At 34.4% G+C, this 10,347-nt stretch overlaps 1 protein-coding gene across 1 annotated transcript; it reads right to left on the bottom strand.

The window, feature by feature from the left end:
• Positions 1–579: 579 nt before the first annotated feature.
• Positions 580–3,297, bottom strand: LOC109337571 (pentatricopeptide repeat-containing protein At5g03800). The gene has a single exon (XM_019574577.1). It carries the CDS (start codon positions 3,250–3,252, stop codon positions 652–654), a length of 2,601 nt encoding a protein of 866 aa, XP_019430122.1. The 5' UTR covers positions 3,253–3,297; the 3' UTR covers positions 580–651.
• Positions 3,298–10,347: the final 7,050 nt, after the last annotated feature.

The raw sequence follows: 10,347 nt of genomic DNA, 5'->3' as shown, positions 1-10,347 counted from the left end.
ATGACTATTAAATAAAAGTAATATAAATAAATAATATATAATATATCGACTATATAGATCTTCACAATAATAATCCATAGATATTACAATAAAAAAGTAAATCCATATGCCCTAGCATTGATAGAGAATCTAACTTGGCTTACTAGCATGACAACATACTTATATGAGACAAATATGGAGAATGTTTAAGGCTTTTGCCAAATGGAGTTGTGCATTTGAAGCTTTACATTTTCTTTATTTTTCTGAACTATTTTTCATTTTTGAGACTATCCTCGAGTCCAACTAGCTTGAGGTGGTGTTGACTTCTCTTCAATTTTTCTTCTAATTTTTGAAAATTGCCTTTTATCTCAGACAGTGAGGCTTGTAGTTCAGGTCTGAACATCAAAGATCACAAACTTGCCTTTTATCTTCGCCACATTGTGTCATTTGTGCTTACAGCAATTGCAGGCATATGCAAGAAAATACAGCTGATGCAACCACAATTATGGTCACAATTGGTTGCCGAGAAAGTCAAAACCACAATATTGCACATGTATGGAAACAAATATACCACAATTGCATAGCTGCATTCTGCAACTAATATCCAAGCTATATTTATACATAATATTTGGCTATAACTTGAAATTTTTGCAGCATAGATCAGCCAGCGTTTTAGCGGTAGTCATTACACGAGCACTGGCCATTAGAGAAACAATGAAATCCTGAAGAATCTCTTAGAAAAATATCCCTCTTAGCAACAACAGATAAATATTTAAAGAATGTATGGCAGTCCCCACAAAGTAGGATGTTCTTTACAATCCGAATTGGCTTTCCCGGCTTGGTCATCAGTATTCCATAAGCTGCTGCCAACTTTGCACTGTGATAGAATAGAAAATGTTTCTTCTGAAACTCCTCTACTTCAAGGAGAACAAAGCTTGTATCAGGTTCATATCCGGCTTTCAGGCACTCCATGATTAGAATGTCCAATCCACTATATATATCTTTCTCTTGTGGATGGGATTTATCTCTTAGATAGAATGAATGTATTTTCTTTTCACAAATGATCCAACTTTGAGCCGGGTGTTTGCGAAATCCCTTTTCTTTCATATTCTCCCTGACCACTTCAGAGCAGTGCCATCTCCCATAAGCAGAATACAAATTTGAAACAAGTATGTATGTATATGGGTCTTTTGGTTCCAGGGCAAGAATATTCCTAGCAACCCGTTTCTCAATGGTTGTATTCTTATGTAGCCTGCAACTATCCAGCAATGCACGCCAAACAGGAGTAGAAGGCTCAAAAGGCATTTTTTTGATAGTTTCCTCTGCTTCTTCCAGAAGACCCCAGTAACCCAAAACACTGACGAAGGAGGAATAATGCTCAGATGTCGGCTCAATTTGATAAAGAGTTCTCATCGAATTAAACAAATTGCGGCAATCATCAACCAAATTCAAGTTAGTTAGCCTGTAAGCTGAAATTATGAAAATAAATGTAACTTGGTCTGGCTTTATGCCCTTCTTCTGCATAAGTGACCAGATGTCCAGCGCTCTATCACCCTGTCTGTGTAGAAGATGGCCAGAAATCAAAGTATTCCATGAAACTACATCGTTTAAGGGCATATCTTCAAACATCTTAATTGCATCATCCACATTCCCACACTTAAAATACATACTAACAACTGCATTTCCAACTCCCATATTAGATTCAAAGCCAAACTTAAGAGCATTGCAATGGATTTGCTTCCCTATATCATGGCAGCCAATAGTACCACAAAGACTAAGCATTGAAACTGAAGCAACTTCGTCCATAATCATTTTCCCTTCCGACTGACTACGGTGGACCAGTGAAATTGCCTCATCCAGTTCCCCATTTCGAGCATAGCCACATATCATGGATGTCCAAGCTACATCTCTAAGTTCCTCTAACTCCCACCTCACAAACATATTTTTGGCATCTGCCATTTTCTCACACCTCGTATACATGTCAAGCAATGCTGCTTCAATACAAGCATTTGATCCACAACCAAACTTGAGCACGAATCCATGAACCTGCTTGCTGACATTGTAATCAGCAACTAAGCTGCATGCATTGACAACACTGGTCAAAGAGAAATCGGTTAACTCTAAGCCCTCCTCCACCATATTGATAAACAAATCCAGAGTCTTTAAACCTTCACCATTTTGACAAAACCCAGATAAAAGGGCATTATAAGACACAGCATTTTTTTCTGGCATATCATTAAATATCTTAAAAGCCAAATCTACCAACCCAAACTCCATATACGCACCTACCATCTCGGTCCAAGTTATAACATCTCTCACCTTCATCCTCTCAAACAACCACACCACATCATCAATAATTCCACACTTGGTGTAAAACCCAATAAGCGCATTGCCAACGCTCAAATCAGTGTCCAACCCAGCCTTAATAGCATGTGCATAGACTTGCTGCCCTTCCATCACAGCACCACATCCAGAACATGCCGTCAAAAGCGTCGACAACGTGAAATCATCGACCCTAAAAGCATCCGTCGCCTGCATCTCACGAAACAACTCAAATGCGTTTCCGTACATAAACTCACTCACCGCACTGTTGATAACAGTGTTCCACGACACAATATCTCTGTGCGGCATTTCATCAAACAGTTGAAGCACAACATCATGAAACCCACATTTCCCATACAAACTCATAAGCGCGTTTGTCACATAAGGGCATTCCAAATCCCCAGTTTTAACAACCATAGCATGCATCTGAAGACCAACATGAAAATCAAGTAATCTTATGCAAGCGGTTAAAACAGCTACGAAAGTGTATCGGTTAGGATGGACACCAGAACTTCGCATTTGAAAAAAAAGTTCCAAAGCTTTGTATTGAAGATTCGATTTAGAGAAAGCGGAGATAAGAGCAGAGTAAGTAACAACGTTGGGGTAAGTGAGGGAGAGGAAAACGGAGTAGGCTTCGGAGAAGAGTTTATGGTTAAGGTATGCGGTGATGAGAGCGGTGGAGAGGTGGGTGTCTTGGTCGTGTTTGATGACGGCGGCGTGGACGGTTCTGGTGAGGTTGGCGTCGGAGTGGTGGGTGGAAAAGCGGAGGAGGGAAAAAAGGGAATCGAAGAGAGGGAGTTCATTGGAGTGTGAAAAATGAGTGGAAGTTGAAGTGTGTGAGATGTGAAGGGAATGAGTGTGGAATTTGGAAGGAAAAGGGAGTGGTGGTTTGAGGTTGTGAGGAAAGGAGGTGAAAGAAAGGGGGTGGATTGGGAGAAGGAGGGGTGACATGTTGTATGCATAAACATAATCTTTTCAAATTAAGAAATGAAGCTAGAAAAATACTATTGTTTGTTCACGTAGGAGGAATTTAACTAAAAAATCAAAAAAAATATATATATATATATATATCAATAATATAAGAGTTTTTTATATTATTATTATATCATTTAATATTCGCTTAATTATTATTGACTCTTAAATAAAAATAAAATAAAAGTAATACAACTATGTATAAATCTTTACATGCATCAAAATTACACATAAAAAAATTATTTCAAAATTTGACTCTCTTCTAAAACAAAGTTAAATTGTCAATATATAACAAAAAAATTGGAGGGAATGGTGTGAGTAAAGTTAAAAAGGGATTTTTGGAAGTTAAAACTTAAAAGGGGAAGTTAATAAAGTTTGGTTGTAAGTAAAATTTTCCTAGTTGTACATTGGAACTCCTAAAATTTGAGTTAGATTATAGATATTTATCAATGTCTATGTTGGAGATAAAGAGAAGAGAAAATATGTTTCTAAATGTATATATAGTGTATTTTTTTTAATAAAATGTTATTCGAGTCATTAAAAGATTTGTGACCAATCAACTTAGCACCTCAAAGATTATATTGACCAACTAAATTATTACACTCTAGGTGCATGCCATGTGGAATGAAGGAGGAACACGATACATATCTTATTCTTTCATAGACTTAGTTGGCGCATATAATATGCGAGAAAGTAAGTTAGTTGGTCGAGAATTTTTGAAAGATCCTAATGATGTTTTACTATTTCTTTATAAGTAAATATTTTATTGAAGGAGTACCATAAGTAGTCAACCCAACCACATGACATACCAGATCAAATGATGTAGGCATTAAAAAGGACAAGCTAAAATAAGAGTACAATGCCTAGTGAGACCACTAACCAAGGTAAGGACTAAGAGGGGAAAAAAGCCTTTCAACAAGTCGTTGCAACCATGACATACTACCAAGGATGATGCATTACATTATAGAAGTAGAGCCCAACCATGACTGTGGACCACACCACTACCTTTCTGTGAAGAGTTTAAAATCTGTGCACTGACAACGTAAAGTTTTTTACATTGTCAGCACATCATCTACCATTGATTTGTATTACTTTTGTTTGAGAGTTGTGAACACTCAATTTTTGTCCGGCCCATATAAAGCCCAAAATGCTTAATTTATAAATAATAGAACTTTTTTATTTAATTAATTTCAATAAATAAAAATAATTAAAACCATGTTAGGGTGGAAATATAATAAATACTAACATTAAATTTATGTTGATGAGGTTCCTATATCTAAGTGATGAGGTTAACCTAAAATCCAAAACAACAAAAGTAACTAAAAAAAATTAAATTAAAGTAGATCCTAAAAAGCCGACAATCATTTTTCAAAGAAAAAAGGATAAAAATAATATTGTATCATTATTTTATTCATTTTTTTTAATTTTATTATAAAATAAGCAAAGAATAATTAAGAATATTTTTTATGTTATTTTTGTAATTAAATTCGAATTTTAAAATAGAAATAAGAGAGATGTTCTTAAAAATCATTTTTAAATACCAAATAAATGAAAAAATAATTTTTTTATATTTTATTTTTTAGAAAATATAATTTTATAAAATTAAAGCATACTCAGATAATTATTTATTTTTTCGGAATTTATAGAATATAAGTAATTAGAATATAATTTAATTATGTTTTAATTAGATTTTTCAAAATGATGGATAAATACTAAGTCAAAATTTGACTTAGTTGGTGGTTTAAATCCCATAAAAATAGTGTTATTGGGCCAAAAAGCTAGGTTTCAGTTAATCAAAATTTCAGGATTAGGGTTAATCAATTTTTATTATAACTAGGTGAGTTAGTGAGGGGTTTTGGGGTGGAAAAAAAATTGATTTTTAGGAAGAAAAATACAAGAAAAAAGGGTTATGTGAGAGAGAAAAAACTGTTGGTGAAAATAATCCAGTGCAGCTGTTACTATCACAACGCCGTGCCTAGCTTTGTAACCGTTGGATCTGCATACCATTACTTCATCACGTTGGCCAGTAGATTCGCCCAATCACAAGGCGAAAATGCATCGCAGTCTCACTGCATCGCGCCACATAAAACCATTCCTCGTGAAGAACACGGGATCCGCTGCGGACAGGTACAACAGACGCTCTCGTGCAACCTCCAGGACAGCCAGTCCACACGAGCCACGTGGCCAGGCGTGGTAGACTCCTCAATCTCCTCCAATCCGCATCTGACACGTGTCAGGTTCTTTTCCAACCACTGCACCGGATCAAATCACTCCCAGTGTTAAATGAAAAGCCCTCCTTCTTTGCAATCAGGTATAATTTTAGTTTTTATTTTTTATTTTTATCATTTAATTATTTTATATAGTATTTGTTTATGATCTCATTACTAAAATATAAAAATAATTTTTATGAACCAATAATTCATTGGTTAATATCCTTATTTTAGCAATGTAAAAAACATTAAATACTAGAACTTTAGGGATAATGAGTAAGCATAAAAATAACTAGTGTATCATTATTTTATGAGTAATTAATATTCTTTTTTTATCAATTTTACCATTTTATTATTAAATTTTTTATTTTGTAATTATCCAGCAATTGTTAATAAAGAATAATAATCTCCTAGAAATAATTTAATAAACATTTAAAATATAAAATAAATCACTTTAATGTATTTTTCAATTAAATCAAGTAGTATCCTAGTCATATAAATAATCTATAAATTTTTTATTATATATATATATATTAAGGTTTTAAACCATACCATTGTAAATTTAACATTTTTAAATAAACATACCTATAAAGTACATTTCAAAAAATAAATTAATTTTGAGATTTAATCAAAGATGGAGAGAAGGTCGCCTTGGAGGTCTCTTTCTTCTCATATCATCTTCGAAAGGTCGCGCTACGCCGCTTCTTTTCAATCAATTAAATCTCAAAAATCAATTATTCCATTTTCTAAAATAACCAAATAAAAACTATGTTTCAATAATAAACAACACTTAGAAAATATACTTTTTTGGCTAAAAAATATATATTTTCTGTAATTAAAATACACTCAACCAATAAACCATTTTTCTACCTAAGGAGCTACGTAAGTCTTGATCCCCTTAATAGGGGTACGTAGGACCAAAGTCAATATTTTCAGGCTCAATAATAAAAATAAATAAATTTCTTCTACATAATAATTAGTTAATTAATTAAATAATTCAATAAAATAATAATAATAATAATAATAATAATAATAATAGCAATAAAGTCATACATTTTAATGAAGGGTACCGCTTAAGGCGGGTGGGTAGGGTGCTAATACATTCCATACCTTGTAATCGACTCGCGAACCTGGATATCAAAAATTCAAAAGTCCAAGGTAATTAGGCTTAAAATATTTTTCTACATTTTTAACTATAAAATGTAGTGACGACTCTAAACAAGTCGTGCAGCCAAAAATTGGGGCGCGACAGCTGACGGCTCTGCTGTGGACTTTTTTGAGAGAGTCCGGCCCATAATAAATAAAATATGTGACTGTTTATTTACCATTATTATTATTATTTATTTATTTTGATTAGTTAATTTCCAATAATATCACATGCTTAATTATTAATTATATGTATAAATATAAAAAATTGCATGTTTAATTGTTAGTTATGTGTTATAAATATAAAGATTACGTGCTTAATAAATATTATATGTTTAATTATAATTGTATGCTAATAAAATTTATGTTTAATAATATTGATATTTAATTATAATTGTATGAATAAAAATTACATGTTTAATTATAATCGTATGTCAACAAAAATTGCATGCTTAATTATTAATCTTAGGCATAAATATGAGTTGTATGCTTAATGTTAATTGTATGTATAAATAAGAAAAGTGCATGTTTAATTATTAAATATGAGTTGTATGATTTATTTTAATTATATATAAAAAAAATGAAAATTGCATGTTAATTACTAATTGTATATAGAAATATGAGAATTGCATGCTTAACTAATAGTCGTAGGTTGTAAATATGAATTATATAATTAGTTTTAATTATACGTATGAATATTAATTATGTGTTATTAACTATTAGTTGTATGTATATATATATATATATATATGTTGCACACTGAAATAATTAATTGTATAAATTGCGTAATTGCATGTGGTGAATCATTGTTTGTATCGTTCTTGTTGCTATATGATATAATATACACATTTTTAGGCACACACATATGCCTTACACCCGGGTATTAGTGATATATTTTTTTTGGATAGAAGGGACACTAGCCTCACTGGTCGCGGTTTTTGCCGCTTCTAAGTGTTGGTGATGTGGACCACTCATATTGTCATCTCTTATTATGAGTTAGCCGCTCGAGCTAGTCTCTTGTTTCTAACATTATAATATTTGGGTTTCTCTTTGGAGAGAGATGCAATATGAGCACCTTATAAGGAGTATAGAACTTGCCTAAGAGCGTCCACTGTGTCTTAGAACCATGCTTTAGGATATTGTGCTTGTATGGATTTGTGATTTATAAACATGTGTGTATTATAACATAATGATAAATGATTGTGTCCTTTTTGTTTTAATTTCTTTTCACAAATCTTTACGTTATTGGAATTATATTTTTTTCCCTTATCCTCACACTATTAAAAATAATTTTATATATCATCATACCATTAACTTAAAAAAATAAATAAGGCATCCATTCATTGCCCAAAGTTAACCTAAACAACATATTCTTTCTATTTTCTTTCAAAACAAAAAAAAAAAAACTATATATTTTAACATATTAATCATAACTAAGACTAAAATATCTCAAAAAAGGGTCGTGCATCCTGAAAAAGAATTCACAAGCATTCATTCATTAACCATGTTTCATCAACAATATTTCATTAATCATATTGCATCGATCATATTTCATGCGTCAATCATATTTTATACATAAGCATTTTAATGATTTTGTGTTTTTTTATGTAATAGGTGCATTTGCATTAAAAGAGATGTCATTTCCCCAATTTTATTTAAAAAATGACAACCGCAAATAATTCTAGCAGCATATCGGCACCTAAAAAATCAACGAAATTGGACCTATCAATGACTAATGTGAGTTTCTTGGCCGAGCAAATTCCAAAAATTCCAAATAATGTAAAAAAACAATTCAGAGATAGTTATGGAGAATTATTAGACCTGGTGTTGGTCCAAGTTCGTCCTCAAGACATGGAGATTATGCAAGTTATGATTCGATTCTGGAATTCCAACCATTGAAGAGTACGAGGCTCTTCTGGATTTTCCAATGGATGGTAGGTTGAGGCTCTATCAGTTCACCGGGGGGCAAGTTGCTAATGAAGGTGGCGCATGAGATCTTCTCGGTGTTCGTCCAGAAGCTTCAGACTTCACCAAGCAAGGAGGGGTAAACGGGCCCAAGTGGCATTTCCTAAGAAATCATATCTCTAAAGTGGTTGAAGAAAAGAATTGGACCTTATTTCAACCTGCATTCGCTTTGGCCATATATGGGTTAGTCTTATTTCCGTTCATCGATGATATGGTGGATCAACCCGCTATGGACGTATTCAGCAAATTCGTTCGTTTCAAGATCAACCCTACGGCTGCTATCCTGGCGGAGACATTCCTATCATTCCAAAGATATCAAGAAGGTCTTCAGCGGAATGTTAGCAAGGTCCGAATCCGATTTTGCGTCCAACTCTTGCAAGTTTGGATTCTAACTCGGTTCAAACATCACCAATATGGATTATGGTCCCGCTATCCGTTTAGAAGGTTTCTCAATACTTATGTCGAGGATATGCCGCTTATCAGATGGAGGGAGTTATTTGAAGATGTCACTCCAAGGAATTTTGCTGAGAAGTGTTGCCTCTATGACTGACACCAACAACTCATGTATTCATGTGGCGAGTTCCATAATCTAGTATTGATGGGGCCTAGAGGGTGTATCTCCTTTACACCTGCCTTGGTCCTTGGCCAGCTGAAATGGGGGGTTACTCCTGTATCTGATAAACAACTCGAGAGCATCTATTTCTGGTACAAGGATGAAGGGCCATCTTCAAAGGTAGTCCAATCCATAAGAAAAGCCCTTAAGGACATCCATCTGCATGGGCAAAAAGAGTTGGGTGAACACAGAACCTTCTATTCTGACGAGTATAGATCTTGGAGGGCTGAGAGGATGAAGGGCGTTAACACACCTTCGCTAGTCATACCACAAGTCAAGGGAGGCCCCACTCCAGAGGAGGTTGTACTAAAGGCAAATGTCAAATTGCTAGAAGCCCGACTTCAAGAGTCCAGGGATCAGAACAAGATGAAAGACATAACACTCGAAAATTCGGGCAACATTGCTTCTACACCCAGGGAAGAGATCAGGAGCCTGAAAAAAGACTATGCCGACATGTGCTCGAGGTCTGGTAAAGTCGCCCTAATGAGGCAAAACCAGGCAATGGAAGAGGAAATAATAGATCTGAGGGAGAGACTTGAGGCTAGGGGACAAGCCTTGAGGATTAAAACGGAGGCAGAGAGGATAACTAGAACAGAGCTGGAGCAGGCCACAGTCATTATTAAAGATTATCAGAAGGCCCTGGATCAGTCCCACACGAAGGAGAATGACTATAAAAAGTCATTAGAGTAGATGCAAGAAGAAGCCCTCGCTCGGGAAGCCCAATTGATGGAGAAGTTGACGGAGTTGAGGGAATCATGCGAGTTTTTAAAGGAAAATCAAGAAATGTGGAATACAATTGGCGGGATAGTTTCGAAGAATGCGAGAAAGAAAAGGGACAATGGAAAGAAAATTGCCACAATATCATTGAGGGATTTGGGAACTTCGCTGATGGTTGGTTGGTAACATTCGAAGAAGTCCAAGAGGAATTTCACATGTACCCAGACATAGAGATACGTCCAGCGATGAGGGCCCTTTTCGATAGCTGCACTCGGGTTGCTAAGAAGCTCAGGCGTTGGAGGATAGAATGCAATGGTGGATTCTAGTTAGTCTATGTAGTTTATTTCTTCTTTCTCATTTATCAATATTAGTTTTTATTGTTAGGAATAAATCAGGGAATGGAGGAAATCGATGTATGTGATT

This window comes from Lupinus angustifolius, unplaced genomic scaffold (assembly GCF_001865875.1).
Source record: "Lupinus angustifolius cultivar Tanjil unplaced genomic scaffold, LupAngTanjil_v1.0 Scaffold_8_146, whole genome shotgun sequence".
NCBI lineage: Eukaryota > Viridiplantae > Streptophyta > Magnoliopsida > Fabales > Fabaceae > Lupinus > Lupinus angustifolius.
The sequence above is the reverse complement of the archived record's forward strand: the minus strand, read 5'-3'. Positions and strand labels throughout refer to the sequence as shown.

What these genes read in the sequence shown, in the direction of transcription:
- LOC109337571 (XM_019574577.1), bottom strand. Translation starts at nt 3,252, where the DNA reads ATGTCACCCCTCCTTCTCCCAATCCACCCCCTTTCTTTCACCTCCTTT.